The 19,301-nt window shown below is 30.7% G+C and overlaps 1 protein-coding gene across 2 annotated transcripts in view; it reads right to left on the bottom strand.

The window, feature by feature from the left end:
• LOC149792300 (MAM and LDL-receptor class A domain-containing protein 1-like) overlaps positions 1 to 17,301 on the bottom strand; it is a 39,920-nt gene extending 22,619 nt beyond the window's left edge. For both annotated transcript variants that reach the window (XM_089970865.1, XM_089970866.1), the window contains exon 1: positions 17,009 to 17,301. In XM_089970865.1, the coding sequence (XP_089826991.1) occupies positions 17,009 to 17,063 (55 nt within the window). In that variant the 5' untranslated portion in view covers positions 17,064 to 17,301. The remainder of the gene's footprint in view (positions 1 to 17,008) is intronic.
• Between the last annotated feature and the right edge of the window lie 2,000 nt (positions 17,302 to 19,301).

The following is a 19,301-nucleotide window of genomic DNA, read 5'->3' as shown; positions in this document are numbered from 1 at the left end:
TCGAATGGAGCAAACCAATGCTTGCAGACCATTGCTGGACAGTGACAAGAGATGCTCCATTTAATGAAAACAATAGACACGCCAAGATGCACCACGTAGGCACTGAATAAGGACAAAACTATGTAATTATATTAATAATAGTTTTTTTATTCCTTTCATTTCGTAATAAATTTTATTTATATAGCCCTTTTGCTGTTTTCTAGAGTTACATACACAGGACAGGCGAAATATTATAATGTAAAGCAACCATAAACATATGAAAAGACCTAGGCGCACAATTAGTTATTAAAACTCTACTATCTCCACAATATACATATACGAAAAATGTAAAAAAAAAATTTTTCTTTGAAACAGTAGCCAATCAGTTGTTTTAATTGTCATATTTGAATTCAGCACAAAAATCCATAGCAAACAGCACATTTTATCTCTGAAGCAGATGACTTCTGAAACATTGTAGACCAATGCTATTGTTTATCATATGATTAAGTTTTGTATTATATCATGAGACTGAGTATTGTGGTTTATCTTGAGATCGAGTATTGTTATTTATTTTTAGATTGCGTATTCCTGTTTATCTTGAGATAGAGTATTGTTATTTATTTTTAGATTGAGTATTGTGGTTTATCTTGAGATCGAGTATTGTTATTTATTTTTAGATTGGGTATTGCTGTTTATCTTGAGATAGAGTATTCTCGTTTTTTTTTAGACTGAGTATATATATTTATCTTGAGACTGAGTATGGTTGGTTATTGCGAGATTGAGTATTCTTGTTTATCTTGTGATTAAGTATTGTGGTTTACCTTGACATTAATATTGTTATTTTTCTTGAGATTGAGTATTGTTGACTAACATGAGATTGATCATTATCGTTAATCTTGATATTGAATATTGTTATTTATCTTGAGATTGAGTATTGGTGTTTATCTTCAGATTGAATATTGGTGTTTATCTTGAGATTGAGTATTGGTGTTTATCTTCAGATTGAGTATTGGAGTTTATCTTGAGCTTGAGAATTGGTGTTTATCTTGATATTGAGTATTGGTGTTTATCTTGAGATTGAGTATTGGTGTTTATCTTGAGATTGAGTACTGGTGTTTATCTTGAGATTGAGTATTAGTGTTTATCTTGAGATTGAGTATTGGTGTTTATCTTGAGATGGAGTATTGTCGTTTATCTTGAGACTGAGAATTGGTGTTTATCTTGATATTGAATCTTGTTGCTTCACCTGAGATTAATTATTGTTGTTTATCCTGGCACAGAGTATCGTTAATATTTAACAATTTCCTACAAAATATATGATTGCACTAAAACGTTTTATACTCCTGACATTTAACGACATGTAATAAAAAATAATTTGTATAAACGATTGCTGTACGAATTTTGCATACATAAAAAACAATGAAAATGATTTAGAAACACTCGTCCTATTTGCTGTAGTTATTTTTTTGTTTGAAGAGATAAACTCTAAAAATGAAATTGAATCTCGGATGTGCTTCCTAATCGATATTTTGAACATTAAAATCAGTGTCTAGATAATGAGTTTGAGTACATAGCGTAAAACTGCATATGTGTATTTTGTTTCATACGCACATTTTTAGATGTGGCCTGCTGGTAACATATTAGCATATGCTGAATATATTATATTATCCTCATGAAATTCTTATCATTATTCTTAATTTTTCTTTTTCTTCATCTTTATTATTATTATTATTATTATTATTAGTAAAAGAATCTTAGCTGGGTTGACAAGATTAATGGAATACATAAGGTAACGATGACGACATCCGTTTTGATTTCTCAGTTACAAAATACCAGTCAAGCTCCTGAATCACCGACATGTTAAGAGATTTTCATTTTTCAACTTTGTGTTCTGTCTCACCGGATGTGGATCCATACAACTCATCTTATACATGCATAAAATATATATTGCTCGAAGCAAGAGTCTCATGTGGCCTGATGCCTGATATTGTTCAAGCGATTACTGATGTCTTCAATGCATGCTCTACGGCTGCTAAACCATCTTTGCTATCTTGAAACTCTATCAATCAATTTTCAATGCCTAAACTGATGATCAGCTATTAAATGGTTCGAAAAATTGCATTCAATATCTTCTCAAATTTCCTAGGAATGTATCAGGCGTCATATGTATATGCTTTTCCTTAAAAGATTTACAAATTTTCACAAGGTTCAATCTAGCTAAAATTAGGCGAGTCTATTAGATAAGCCAAGTACATAATTAATTTTGATGCGGATCTATATTTGTGTCAATGTGTTTGCATGTCTGCATCGAGGTTGGTTTTCAATGGGGACATGGGCTATCAAAATTAAATTATGCATCCATTAATAAAACAAACATCTGTAGTATTTAGTGTTTCTGAAATAAGATATAATTTTGAAGAAATAGTTTTCCGATTCCGTGCAGTGAGGTAATTTCCATCGATATTCTACTAATATCTTGACTAGATATACAGGAAAACTCCATTATCAGCCTACCTCAGACCATGCAAGCTTACATACACCATACACATAGCAAGCTTACATACGTTATACACACAGCAAGCTTACATACATTACACACACCAAGCTTACATACATCATACACACAGCACGCTTACATACATTATACACATTATACACACAGCAATCTTATATTACACACACCAAGCTTACATACATTATATAAACAGCAATCTTACATACATCATACACACAGCAAACTTACATATATCGTACACACAGCAAGGTTACATACATTATACACACACAAAGCTTACATACATTATACACAGCAAGCTTACATACATCATACACACAGCAAGCTTACATAACATCATACACACAACATTATTAACAATACGGTCGCGTGGAGCAAACTAAGGTAGAAACAATATGACTGACTTTGAGAGAGAACTTAGATAGTTTTAAGAAAGACGCATAGCTGACCCGGGTTGCCTAGTGTTTTAAAGTGCTCTCTTTTACCAATCACTGCCAACTCACGTTTGTCCGTGCGTGTTCGAGCCTCGGGCTCAGCGAATGTGTATGTGTGAGAAAGCTAGATAGTAGTTTCCCTTGGGTCGTTGGTTCTGATCGAGGTTTTCCTGGGGTCTTCTTCCACCAGTTATACTGGCCGCTATTTATAGCCTGTTGTGTTTTGAAAATGGCAGTATGTGTGATAACGATCAACGCGGTAACAATAAAAGTTATACCCAACACACTCTTTAATAGCTATAGCTGTTATTGGTAACTAGCAGACGGCTAAAATATTAATTTTTTCGCACGTGCAAGAGATTTAGTCAATGTGAAAAAATCTTAACTAAAGATTGAGACCAGCCAAAATCATCAAACGGATAATTAATAATAATAATAATAATGATATGATGATACTAATAATAATAATAACCATGATGTTATAGACGGTGATTACTTGTGAAAGAGAGAAGGAATATAAAGAAGGAAAGAGGGGACAAACTGATGCTTACATATACTAAAAAGTAAAATCATCCATGCTTCGTCTGGGGGAAATTACCTAAGTATTTTTAAATGAACTGGTCTGGTTATTTACACTTGTCTAAGTATTTTTTAAATGAACTGATCTGGTTATTTACCCACTTCTAAGTATTTTGAAATGAACTGATCTGGTTATTTACCCACGTCTAAGTATTTTGAAATGAACTGATCTGGTTATTTACCCACTTCTAAGTATTTTGAAATGAACTGATCTGGTTATTTACCCATGTCTAAGTATTTGAAATGAACTGGTCTGGTCATTTACCCAAATGAACTGATCTGGTTATTTGCCCATGTATAATTATTTTGAAATGAACTGATCTGGTTATTTACCCATGTCTAAGTATTTTGAAATGAACTGATCTGGTTATTTACCCACGTCTAAGTATTTTGAAATGAATTGGTCTGGTTATTTACCCAAATGAACTGGTCTGGTTATTTACCCAAACGAACTGGTCTGGTTATTTCCCCATGTCTAAGCATTTTGAAATGAACTGGTCTGGTTATTTACCCAAATGAACTGGTCTGGTTATTTACCCAAATGAACTGGTCTGGTTATCTACCCAAATGAACTGGTCTGGTTATTTACCCATGTCTAAGTATTTTGAAATGAACTGATCTGGTTATTTACCCAAATGAACTGGTCTGGTTATTTACCCAAATGAACTGGTCTGGTTATTTACCCATGTCTAAGTATTTTGAAATGAACTGATCTGGTTATTTACCCATGTATAATTATTTTGAAATGAACTGATCTAGTTATTTACCCATGTATAATTATTTTGAAATGAACTGATCTAGTTATTTACCCATGTCTAAGTATTTTGAAATGAACTGATCTGGTTATTTACCCATGTCTAAGTATTTTGAAATGAACTGATCCAGTTATTTATCCATGTATAATTATTATTAAATGAGCTGATCTGGTTATTTACTCATGTCTAAGTATTTTGAAATGAAATGATCTGGTTATTTACCCATGTCTAAGTATTTTGAAATGAACTGATCTAGTTATTTACCCATGTATAATTATTTTGAAATGAACTGATCTAGTTATTTACCCATTTCTAAGTATTTTGAAATGAACTGATCTGGTTATTTACCCATGTATAATTATTTTGAAATGAACTGATCTGGTTATTTACCCACTTCTAAGTATTTTGAAATGAACTGATCTGGTTATTTACCCATGTCTAAGTATTTTGAAATGAACTGATCTGGTTATTTACCCATGTCTAAGTATTTTCAAATGAACTGATCTAGTTATTTACTCATGTATAATTATTTTGAAATGAACTGATCTAGTTATTTGCTCATGTCTAAGTATTTTGAAATGAACTGATTTAGTTATTTACCCATGTCTAAGTATTTTGAAATGAACTGATCTGGTTATTTACCCATGTCTAAGTATTTTGAAATGAACTGATCTGGTTATTTACCCATGTATAATTATTTTGAAATGAACTGATCTAGTTATTTACCGATATCTAAGTATTTTGAAATGAACGGATCTGGTTATTTACCTATGTATAATTATTTTGAAATGAACTGATCTGGTTATTTACCCACTTCTAAGTATTTTGAAATGAACTGATCTGGTTATTTACCCATGTCTAAGTATTTTGAAATGAACTGATCTGGTTATTTACCCATGTCTAAGTATTTTGAAATGAACTGATCTGGTTATTTACCCATGTCTAAGAATTTTGAAATGAAATGATCTGGTTATTTACCCATGTCTAAGTATTTTGAAATGAACTGATCTGGTTATTTACCCATGTCTAAGTATTTTGAAATGAACTGATCTGGTTATTTACCCATGTCTAAGTATTTTGAAATGAACTGATCTGGTTATTTACCCATGTCTAAGAATTTTGAAATGAAATGATCTGGTTATTTACCCATGTCTAAGTATTTTGAAATGAACTGATCTGGTTATTTACCCATGTATAATTATTTTGAAATGAAATGATCTGGTTATTTACCCATGTCTAAGTATTTTCAAATGAAATGACCTAGTTATTTCCCCATGTATAATTATTTTGAAATGAACTGATCTAGTTATTTACCCATGTATAATTATTTTGAAATGAACTGATCTAGTTATTTACCCATGTCTAAGTATTTTGAAATGAACTGATCTGGTTATTTACACATGTCTAAGTATTTTGAAATGAAATGATCTGGTTATTTACCCATGTCTAAGTAGTTTGAAATGAACTGATCTAGTTATTTGCCCATATCCAAGTATTTTGAAATGAACTCATCTGGTTATTTACCCATGTCTAAGTATTTTGAAATGAACTGATCTGGTTATATTTACCCATGTCTAAGTATTTTGAAATGAACTGATCTGGTTATTTACCCATGTCTAAGTATTTGGAAATGAATTGATCTAGTTATTTACCCATGTGTAAGTATTTTGAAATGAACTGATCTGGTTATTTACCCATGTCTAAGTATTTTGAAATGAACTGATCTGGTTATTTACCCATGTCTAAGTATTTTTAAATGAACTGATCTGGTTATTTACCCATCTCTAAGTATTTTGAAATGAACTGATCTGGTTATATTTACCCATGTCTAAGTTTTTTGAAATGAACTGATCTGGTTATTTACCCATGCCTAAGTATTTTGAAATGAATTGATCTGGTTATTTACCCACGTCTAAGTATTTTGAAATGAATTGATCTGGTTATTTACCCAAATGAACTGGTCTGGTTATTTACCCAAACAAACTGGTCTGGTTATTTCCCCATGTCTAAGCATTTTGAAATGAACTGGTCTGGTTATTTACCCAAATGAACTGGTCTGGTTATTTACCCAAATGAACTGGTCTGGTTATCTACCCAAATGAACTGGTCTGGTTATTTACCCATGTCTAAGTATTTTGAAATGAACTGATCTGGTTATTTACCCAAATGAACTGGTCTGGTTATTTACCCAAATGAACTGGTCTGGTTATTTACCCATGTCTAAGTATTTTGAAATGAACTGATCTGGTTATTTACCCATGTATAATTATTTTGAAATGAACTGATCTAGTTATTTACCCATGTATAATTATTTTGAAATGAACTGATCTAGTTATTTACCCATGTCTAAGTATTTTGAAATGAACTGATCTGGTTATTTACCCATGTCTAAGTATTTTGAAATGAACTGATCCAGTTATTTATCCATGTATAATTATTATTAAATGAGCTGATCTGGTTATTTACTCATGTCTAAGTATTTTGAAATGAAATGATCTGGTTATTTACCCATGTCTAAGTATTTTGAAATGAACTGATCTAGTTATTTACCCATGTATAATTATTTTGAAATGAACTGATCTAGTTATTTACCCATATCTAAGTATTTTGAAATGAACTGATCTGGTTATTTACCCATGTATAATTATTTTGAAATGAACTGATCTGGTTATTTACCCACTTCTAAGTATTTTGAAATGAACTGATCTGGTTATTTACCCATGTCTAAGTATTTTGAAATGAACTGATCTGGTTATTTACCCATGTCTAAGTATTTTGAAATGAAATGATCTGGTTATTTACCCATGTCTAAGTATTTTGAAATGAACTGATCTGGTTATTTACCCAAATGAACTGGTCTGGTTATTTACCCAAATGAACTGGTCTGGTTATTTACCCATGTCTAAGTATTTTGAAATGAACTGATCTGGTTATTTACCCATGTCTAAGTATTTTCAAATGAACTGATCTAGTTATTTACTCATGTATAATTATTTTGAAATGAACTGATCTAGTTATTTGCTCATGTCTAAGTATTTTGAAATGAACTGATTTAGTTATTTACCCATGTCTAAGTATTTTGAAATGAACTGATCTGGTTATTTACCCATGTCTAAGTATTTTGAAATGAACTGATCTGGTTATTTACCCATGTATAATTATTTTGAAATGAACTGATCTAGTTATTTACCGATATCTAAGTATTTTGAAATGAACGGATCTGGTTATTTACCTATGTATAATTATTTTGAAATGAACTGATCTGGTTATTTACCCACTTCTAAGTATTTTGAAATGAACTGATCTGGTTATTTACCCATGTCTAAGTATTTTGAAATGAACTGATCTGGTTATTTACCCATGTCTAAGTATTTTGAAATGAACTGATCTGGTTATTTACCCATGTCTAAGAATTTTGAAATGAAATGATCTGGTTATTTACCCATGTCTAAGTATTTTGAAATGAACTGATCTGGTTATTTACCCATGTCTAAGTATTTTGAAATGAACTGATCTGGTTATTTACCCATGTCTAAGTATTTTGAAATGAACTGATCTGGTTATTTACCCATGTCTAAGAATTTTGAAATGAAATGATCTGGTTATTTACCCATGTCTAAGTATTTTGAAATGAACTGATCTGGTTATTTACCCATGTATAATTATTTTGAAATGAAATGATCTGGTTATTTACCCATGTCTAAGTATTTTCAAATGAAATGACCTAGTTATTTCCCCATGTATAATTATTTTGAAATGAACTGATCTAGTTATTTACCCATGTATAATTATTTTGAAATGAACTGATCTAGTTATTTACCCATGTCTAAGTATTTTGAAATGAACTGATCTGGTTATTTACACATGTCTAAGTATTTTGAAATGAAATGATCTGGTTATTTACCCATATCTAAGTAGTTTGAAATGAACTGATCTAGTTATTTGCCCATATCCAAGTATTTTGAAATGAACTCATCTGGTTATTTACCCATGTCTAAGTATTTTGAAATGAACTGATCTGGTTATATTTACCCATGTCTAAGTATTTTGAAATGAACTGATCTGGTTATTTACCCATGTCTAAGTATTTGGAAATGAATTGATCTAGTTATTTACCCATGTCTAAGTATTTTGAAATGAACTGATCTGGTTATTTACCCATGTCTAAGTATTTTGAAATGAACTGATCTGGTTATTTACCCATGTCTAAGTATTTTTAAATGAACTGATCTGGTTATTTACCCATCTCTAAGTATTTTGAAATGAACTGATCTGGTTATATTTACCCATGTCTAAGTTTTTTGAAATGAACTGATCTGGTTATTTACCCAGGTCTAAGTATTTTGAAATGAACTGATCTGGTTATTTACCCATGTCTAAGTATTTTGAAATGAACTGATCTGGTTATTTACCCATGTCTAAGTATTTTGAAATGAACTGGTCTAGTTATTTACCCATGTCTAAGTATTTTGAAATGAACTGATCTGGTTATATTTACCCATGTCTAAGTATTTTGAAATGAACTGATCTGGTTATTTACCCATGTATAATCATTTTTTAAATGAACTGATCTGGTCATTTACCCAAATGAACTGATCTGGTTATTTACCCATGTCTAAGTATTTTCAAATGAAATGATCTAGTTATTTACCCATGTATAATTATTTTGAAATGAACTGATCTAATTATTTACCCATGTATAATTATTTTGAAATGAACTGATCTAGTTATTTACCCATGTCTAAGTATTTTGAAATGAACTGATCTGGTTATTTACTCATGTCTAAGTATTTTGAAATGAAATGATCTGGTTATTTACCCATGTCTAAGTATTTTGAAATGAACTGATCTAGTTATTTGCCCATATCTAAGTATTTTGAAATGAACTGATCTGGTTATTTACCCACTTCTAAGTATTTTGAAATGAACTGATCTGGTTATCTACCCATGTCTAAGTATTTTGAAATGAACTGATCTGGTTATATTTACCCATGTCTAAGTATTTTGAAACGAACTGATCTGGTTATTTACCCATGCCTAAGTATTTTGAAATCAATTGATCTAGTTATTTACCCATGTCTAAGTATTTTGAAATGAACTGATCTGGTTATTTACCCATGTCTAAGTATTTTGAAATGAACTGATCTGGTTATTTACCCATGTCTAAGTATTTTGAAATGAACTGGTCTAGTTATTTACCCATGTCTAAGTATTTTGAAATGAACTGATCTGGTTATTTAGCCATGTCTAAGTATTTTGAAATGAACTGATCTGGTCATTTACCCATGTCTAAGTATTTTGAAATGAACTGATCTGGTTATTTACCCATGTATAAGTATTTTGAAATGAACTGATCTGGTTATTTACCAATGTCTAAGTATTTTGAAATGAACTGATCTGGTTATTTACCGACTTCTAAGTATTTTGAAATGAACTGGTCGAGTTATTTACCCATGTCTAAGTATTTTGAAATGAACTGATCTGGTTATTTACCCATGTCTAAGTATTTTGAAATGAACTGATCTGGTTATATTTACCCATGTCTAAGTATTTTGAAATGAACTGATCTGGTTATATTTACCCATGTCTAAGTTTTTTGAAATGAACTGATCTGGTTATTTACCCATGCCTAAGTATTTTGAAATGAATTGATCTAGTTATTTACCCATGTCTAAGTATTTTGAAATGAACTGATCTGGTTATTTACCCAGGTCTAAGTATTTTGAAATGAACTGATCTGGTTATTTACCCATGTCTAAGTATTTTGAAATGAACTGATCTGGTTATTTACCCATGTCTAAGTATTTTGAAATGAACTGATCTGGTTATTTACCCATGTCTAAGTATTTTGAAATGAACTGGTCTAGTTATTTACCCATGTCTAAGTATTTTGAAATGAACTGATCTGGTTATATTTACCCATGTCTAAGTATTTTGAAATGAACTGATCTGGTTATTTACCCATGTATAATCATTTTTTAAATCAACTGATCTGGTCATTTACCCAAATGAACTGATCTGGTTATTTACCCATGTCTAGGTATTTTCAAATGAAATGATCTAGTTATTTACCCATGTATAATTATTTTGAAATGAACTGATCTAATTATTTACCCATGTATAATTATTTTGAAATGAACTGATCTAGTTTTTTACCCATGTCTAAGTATTTTGAAATGAACTGATCTGGTTATTTACTCATGTCTAAGTATTTAGAAATGAAATGATCTGGTTATTTACCCATGTCTAAGTATTTTGAAATGAACTGATCTAGTTATTTGCCCATATCTAAGTATTTTGAAATGAACTGATCTGGTTATTTACCCACTTCTAAGTATTTTGAAATGAACTGATCTGGTTATCTACCCATGTCTAAGTATTTTGAAATGAACTGATCTGGTTATATTTACCCATGTCTAAGTATTTTGAAACGAACTGATCTGGTTATTTACCCATGTCTAAGTATTTTGAAATGAACTGATCTGGTTATTTACCCAGGTCTAAGTATTTTGAAATGAACTGATCTGGTTATTTACCCATGTCTAAGTATTTTGAAATGAACTGATCTGGTTATTTACAAATGTCTAAGTATTTTGAAATGAACTGATCTGGTTATTTACCCATGTCTAAGTATTTTGAAATGAACTGGTCTAGTTATTTACCCATGTCTAAGTATTTTGAAATGAACTGATCTGGTTATATTTACCCATGTCTAAGTATTTTGAAATGAACTGATCTGGTTATTTACCCATGTATAATCATTTTTTAAATGAACTGATCTGGTCATTTACCCAAATGAACTGATCTGGTTATTTACCCATGTCTAAGTATTTTCAAATGAAATGATCTAGTTATTTACCCATGTATAATTATTTTGAAATGAACTGATCTAATTATTTACCCATGTATAATTATTTTGAAATGAACTGATCTAGTTATTTACCCATGTCTAAGTATTTTGAAATGAACTGATCTGGTTATTTACTCATGTCTAAGTATTTTGAAATGAAATGATCTGGTTATTTACCCATGTCTAAGTATTTTGAAATGAACTGATCTAGTTATTTGCCCATATCTAAGTATTTTGAAATGAACTGATCTGGTTATTTACCCACTTCTAAGTATTTTGAAATGAACTGATCTGGTTATCTACCCATGTCTAAGTATTTTGAAATGAACTGATCTGGTTATATTTACCCATGTCTAAGTATTTTGAAACGAACTGATCTGGTTATTTACCCATGCCTAAGTATTTTGAAATCAATTGATCTAGTTATTTACCCATGTCTAAGTATTTTGAAATGAACTGATCTGGTTATTTACCGATGTCTAAGTATTTTGAAATGAACTGATCTGGTTATTTACCCATGTCTAAGTATTTTGAAATGAACTGGTCTAGTTATTTACCCATGTCTAAGTATTTTGAAATGAACTGATCTGGTTATTTAGCCATGTCTAAGTATTTTGAAATGAACTGATCTGGTTATTTACCCATGTCTAAGTATTTTGAAATGAACTGATCTGGTTATTTACCCATGTCTAAGTATTTTGAAATGAACTGATCTGGTTATTTACCAATGTCTAAGTATTTTGAAATGAACTGATCTGGTTATTTACCGACTTCTAAGTATTTTGAAATGAACTGGTCGAGTTATTTACCCATGTCTAAGTATTTTGAAATGAACTGATCTGGTTATTTAGCCATGTCTAAGTATTTTGAAATGAACTGATCTGGTTATATTTACCCATGTCTAAGTATTTTGAAATGAACTGATCTGGTTATTTACCCATGTATAATTATTTTTTAAATGAACTGATCTGGTTATTTACCCAAATGAACTGATCTGGTTATTTACCCATGTCTAAGTATTTGAAATGAACTGATCTGGTTATTTACCCATGTATAATTATTTTTTAAATGAACTGATCTGGTTATTTACCCATGTATAATTATTTTTTAAATGAACTGATCTGGTTATTTACCCAAATGAACTGATCTGGTTATTTGCCCATGTCTACGTATTTTGAAATGAACTGATCTGGTTATTTACCCATGTGTAATTATATTGAAATGAACTGATCTGGTTATTTACCCACTTCTAATTATTTTGAAATGAATTCATCTGGTTATTTACCAATGTCTAAGTATTTTGAAATGAACTGATCTGGTTATTTACCCATGTCTAAGTATTTTGAAATGAACTGGTCTAGTTATTTACCCATGTCTAAGTATTTTGAAATGAACTGCTCTGGTTATTTACCCATGTATAATTATTTTGAAATGAACTGATCTGGTTATATTTACCCATGTCTAAGTATTTTGAAATGAACTGATCTGGTTGTTTACCCACGTATAATTATTTTTTAAATGAACTGATCTGGTTATTTACCCAAATGAAATGATCTCGTTATTTACCCATGTCTAAGTATTTTCAAATGAAATGATCTAGTTATTTACCCATGTATAATTATTTTGAAATGAACTGATCTAGTTATTTACCCATGTATAATTATTTTGAAATGAACTGTTCTAGTTATTTACCCATGTGTAAGTATTTTGAAATGAACTGATCTGGTTATTTACTCATGTCTAAGTATTTTGAAATGAAATGATCTGGTTATTTACCCATGTCTAAGTATTTTGAAATGAACTGATCTAGTTATTTGCCCATATCTAAGTATTTTGAAATGAACTGATCTGGTTATTTACCCACTTCTAAGTATTTTGAAATGAACTGATCTGGTTATTTACCCACTTCTAAGTATTTTGAAATGAACTGATCTGGTTATTTACCCACTTCTAAGTATTTTGAAATGAATTCATCTGGTTATTTACCCATGTCTACGTATTTTGAAATGAACTGATCTGGTTATTTACCCATGTGTAATTATATTGAAATGAACTGATCTGGTTATTTACCCACTTCTAATTATTTTGAAATGAATTCATCTTGTTATTTACCCATGTCTAAGTATTTTCAAATGAATTCATCTGGTTATTTAGTCATGTCTAAGTATTTTGAAATGAACTGATCTGGTTATTTACTCATGTCTAAGTATTTTGAAATGAAATGATCTGGTTATTTACCCATGTCTAAGTATTTTGAAATGAACTGATCTAGTTATTTGCCCATATCTAAGTATTTTGAAATGAACTGATCTGGTTATTTACCCACTTCTAAGTATTTTGAAATGAACTGATCTGGTTATTTACCCACTTCTAAGTATTTTGAAATGAACTGATCTGGTTATTTACCCACTTCTAAGTATTTTGAAATGAATTCATCTGGTTATTTACCCATGTCTACGTATTTTGAAATGAACTGATCTGGTTATTTACCCATGTGTAATTATATTGAAATGAACTGATCTGGTTATTTACCCACTTCTAATTATTTTGAAATGAATTCATCTGGTTATTTACTCATGTATAAGTATTTTCAAATGAATTCATCTGGTTATTTAGTCATGTCTAAGTATTTTGAAATGAACTGATCTGGTTATTTACCCATGTCTAAGCATTTGAATTGAACTGATCTGGTTATTTACCCACGTCTAAGCATTTTGAAATGAGCTGATCTGGTTATTTACCCATGTATAATTATTTTGAAATGAACTGATCTGGTTATTTACTCATGCCTAAGTATCTTGAAATGAATTGATCTGGTTATTTACCCATGTCTAAGTATTTTGAAATGAATTGATCTGGTTATTTACCCATGTCTAAGTATTTGAAATGTACTGATCTGGTTATTTACCCATGTATAATTTTTTTTTAAATAAACTGATCTGGCTATTTACCCAAATGAACTGATCTGGTTATTTACCCATGTCTAAGTATTTTGAAATGAATTGATCTGGTTATTTACCCAAATGAACTGGTCTAGTTATTTACCCATGTCTAAGTATTTGAAATGAACTGATCTGGTTATTTACCCACTTCTAGGTATTTTGAAATGAATTCATCTGGTTAGTTACCCATGTCTAAGTATTTTGAAATGAATTGATCTGGTTATTTACCCAAATGAACTGATCTAGTTATTTACCCATGTCTAAGTATATGAAATGAACTGATCTGGTTTTTTACCCACTTCTAAGTATTTTGAAATGAACTGATCTGGTTATTTACTCATGTCTAAATATTTTGAAATGAATTGATCTGGTTATTTACCCATGTCTAAGTATTTTAAAATGAATTGATCTGGTTATTTACCCATGTCTAAGTATTTGAAATGAACCGATCTGGTTATTTACCCATGTATAATTATTTTTTAAATGAACTGATCTGGTTATTTACCCAAATGAACTGATCTGGTTATTTACCCATGTCTAAGTATTTTGAAATGAATTGATCTGGTTATTTACCCAAATGAACAGATCTAGTTATTTACCCATGTCTAAGTATTTTTAAATGAACTGATCTGGTTATTTACCCAAATGAACTGATCTAGTTATTTACCCATGTCTAAGTATTTGAAATGAACTGATCTGGTTATTTACCCACTTCTAGGTATTTTGAAATGAATTCATCTGGTTATTTACCCATGTCTAAGTATTTTGAAATGATTTGATCTGGTTATTTACCCAAATTAACTGATCTAGTTATTTACCCATGTCTAAGTATATGAATTGAACTGATCTGGTTTTTTACCCACTTCTAAGTATTTTGAAATGAATTGATCTGGTTATTTACCCATGTCTAAGTATTTTAAAATGAATTGATCTGGTTATTTACCCATGTCTAAGTATTTGAAATGAACTGATCTGGTTATTTACCCATGTATAATTATTTTTTAAATGAACTGATCTGGTTATTTACCTAAATGAACTGATCTGGTTATTTACCCATGTCTAAGTATTTTGAAATGAACTGATCTGGTTATTTACCCAAATGAACTGATCTAGTTATTTACCCATGTCTAAGTATTTGAAATGAACTGATCTGGTTATTTACCCACTTCTAAGTATTTTGAAATGAATTCATCTTGTTATTTGCCCATTTCTAAGTATTTTTTAAATGAATTCATCTGGTTATTTACCCATGTCTAAGTATTTGAAATGAACTGATCTGGTTATTTACCCATGTCTAAGTATTTTGAAATGAACTGATCTGGTTATTTACCCACTTCTAAATATTTTGAAATGAATTCATCTGGTTATTTACCCATGTCTAAGTATTTTTTAAATTAATTCATCTGGTTATTTACCCATGTCTAAGTATTTGAAATGAACTGATCTGGTTATTTACCGATGTCTAAGCATTTGAAATGAACTGATCTGGTTATTTTCCCACTTCTAAGTATTTTGAAATGAATTCATCTGGTTATTTACCCATGTCTAAGTATTTTGAAATGAACTGATCTGGTTATTTACCCATGTCTAAGTATTTGAAATGAACTGATCTGGTTATTTACCCAAATGAACTGATCTAGTTATTTACCCATGTCTAAGTATTTGAAATGAACTGATCTGGTTATTTACCCACTTCTAAGTATTTTGAAATGAATTCATCTGGTTATTTACCCATGTCTAAGTATTTTTAAATGAATTCATCTGGTTATTTACCCATGTCTAAGTATTTGAAATGAACTGATCTGGTTATTTACCCATGTCTAAGTATTTTGAAATTAACTGATCTGGTTATTTACCCATGTCTAAGTATTTGAAATGAACTGATCTGGTTATTTACCCTATTGAACTGATCTAGTTATTTACCCATGTCTAAGTATTTGAAATGAACTGATCTGGTTATTTACCCACTTCTAAGTATTTTAAAATGAATTCATCTGGTTATTTACCCATGTCTAAGTATTTGAAATGAACTGATCTGGTTTTTTACCCATGTCTAAGTATTTGAAATGAACTGATCTGGTTATTTACCCACTTCTAGGTATTTTGAAATGAATTCATCTGGTTATTTACCAATGTCTAAGTATTTTGAAATGAACTGATCTGGTTATTTACCCATGCCTAAGTATTTTGAAATGAATTGATCTAGTTATTTACCCATGTCTAAGTATTTTGAAATGAACTGGTCTGGTTATTTACCCATGTCTAAGTATTTTGAAATGAACTGATCTGGTTATTTACCCATGTCTAAGTATTTTGAAATGAACTGATCTGGTTATATTTACCCATGTCTAAGTATTTTGAAATGAACTGATCTGGTTATTTACCCATGTATAATTATTTTTTAAATGAACTGATCTGGTTATTTACCCAAATGAACTGATCTGGTTATTTACCCATGTCTAAGTATTTTGAAATGAATTGATCTGGTTATTTACCCAAATGAACTGATCTGGTTATTTACCCATGTCTAAGTATTTGAAATGAACTGATCTGGTTATTTACCCATTTCTAAGTATTTTGAAACGAATTCATCTGGTTATTTACCCATGTCTAAGTATTTTGAAATGAACTGATCTGGTTATTTACCCATGTATAATTATTTTGAAATGAACTGATCTGGTTATTTACCCACGTCTAAGCATTTTGAAATGAATTCATCTGGTTATTTACCCACGTCTAAGCATTTTGAAATGAACTGATCTGGTTATTTACCCATGTATAATTATTTTGAAATGAACTGATCTGGTTATTTACTCATGTCTAAGTATTTTGAAATGAACTGATCTGGTTATTTACCAATGCCTAAGGATTTCAGAACTGATGAATATACCCGAAAAATAAGGCAGGCAATACATATTTTAATTAGGGTTTGCTAAAACAATCTTGTAACCTACCCTCTGAGACGCTTGCTCCATGGAAGCTTGTGAGGAAGATGATGATGATAAGCATTATCCTAGATATAATAACTGCACTTTGGAGCACTATTTTCCGTCAGAAAAGACATGGATAACAACTGATGACATGCATACTTTCAGAGGTCCAAGTCTTGGTTATTCTTCGAATCATTATCATAAATGTATCATGAATGTATGTCACTGCTTTAAATGTTACTTTAACTTTAGATAAGCAAAGTGTTTCATTAACATCAATAATATCAGTAACATCGCTTCGTTCTTTAAAAACATTATCTGCGTTTGTTCTCAACATGCTGACACAGCATGAAACAGCTCATGGATCTGTAACATCTTCCGTTTTTCTCAGGAAAAACTTGAAAAAGTCATATTTTTTTATTTCGTTTTTAGTCATGCGGTTTATGATGTATTGTACTGTTTTAATTTAATCAATACAATATTGACACACTATCTTAAAATCAAAGGGGGGGGGGTTCTATAATAGGCTTCATATAGAGTATCGGATGTAAAGTAATATCACGAAAAGACTATATATAGATATACAATAAACAATAGGTTCATATGCGGAAATCAATATTACATTTGTTGTTGTTGTTGTAGGGTTTAACGCCATTTTTCAGCACACGATAGGATATACGTGGCGGCCAGTATTAATGCTGGAGGAAGAAAAAAAAAAAATCCCCTCAAAGAACCATCGACCCTAGAGAAGCTAGTGGCAAGCTTTCTCACATATCCACATTGGCCGAATCCCGAGACTCGAACCCACGCAGACAGAGGTGAGGTGGTAGTGATCCGTAACGGAGAGCTATTTAAACCACTCGGCCACTCGGGGCCCTATTACATTTGTAACCAGAAGGGAACATCAGTGAAGGATATGGAATATTAATGGTTATATTTAAATAATTACGTGAAGCTTAGATTTCGTGCAAGACGGATATTTCTTTAGAAGATGCAACGCAAAAAGGAAACCAAATGAAGTCCATATTTTATGCTATCTTACTCACATAGACCCAACGAGATCTTCAACGAGATTTTGAACATCATACGTATGGTAGGAAAGGAATAACTTTAAACATGACTGCAGAAGATATACATGAAATTAAATTTTTTGATTTGGAAAAATATTGATCATGCGGGATACATTCTTCGTCCGTTCGCATTAAAGGAAGCTGTTAAATATAATAACAGAGAAGGTGTATATTTGCTGATAAGCCATTCAGAACTATTTCATTTATATTTATTGAAGCGTTCTACATTTTTATAATTAAAAACCTCATAATCTAGCAAACACCTGAAAAGAGCGGGTACCCTTCTAGTATTACTGGAACCTATTTTCGATTCATTGCGGAAACTATCAAACAATGCATATTATAATTTTAATGTAATGTATATTTTCGCCCGAAACCAGTATATTTTAATACCAGATTCATCCATATGTAAGTATTTATCAGCTTTTTCAATGGTCGATCTTAAGTAGCATCAATATATGTATTATACTTTTTCATTGAATGTGCATGGAACTTCGGTTCAAAGATTGTATCATAGTAATGGAAAGTCTTCCACAAATCATATTTAATGCAATTTCAGTGTCCATACACGTCATTTGAGAGTCTAATACAGTCACGTGACTATAAATTGTGTTATACATTGTTCATGCCCTACACATCGATATGCAGAGATAAAGAAGAAAGTTTGCAATGGATATCACTAATTATACTATTTCTACACGACATAAATAGGGATTTAAAACTACATAGCATTGCATTCAGCAGAATTCGGTGAGGTGATGGAAACATTTCGTGAGTTTAATATGAAGGCAACATTGTCTTTATGAAGAGACAATGTGTATTTTCTTAAAAATGTGATCATAACTAGATGTGTTTGAAAATAACATACAAAATGATAGGAATGTCTGATTTATTTATTAGAAACATCAACAAAATATGTTACACAGTCTTAAGAGAAATGATGATTTTTATCTTACATGTAATGACAATAACATACAGGTAGAGATCATGAACACCATAGCAAGACGCCTAAAACTGTCCTGTATAAGGACAAAATAATGTATGTACCTGTACCTGATGTGAGTAAATACAGTAATCTGTGTTAACGTTAATGTAGTACAGCTTGAATATGTTAATATTTATAGGCATGTATGATACTTACGGCTTGCAGATGTAATTTTTCACACTTATACATAATAATAGACTTAATGACTGTGTAGAAAACTATAATGTCTCTATTGAATTATAAACAGGTTATAGAAGTAAAA

This window comes from Sinohyriopsis cumingii, chromosome 9, assembly GCF_028554795.1.
Source record: "Sinohyriopsis cumingii isolate HCF-2022 chromosome 9, ASM2855479v2, whole genome shotgun sequence".
Classification (NCBI taxonomy): Eukaryota; Metazoa; Mollusca; class Bivalvia; order Unionida; family Unionidae; genus Sinohyriopsis; species Sinohyriopsis cumingii.
This window is presented reverse-complemented; position numbering and strand designations above follow the sequence as displayed.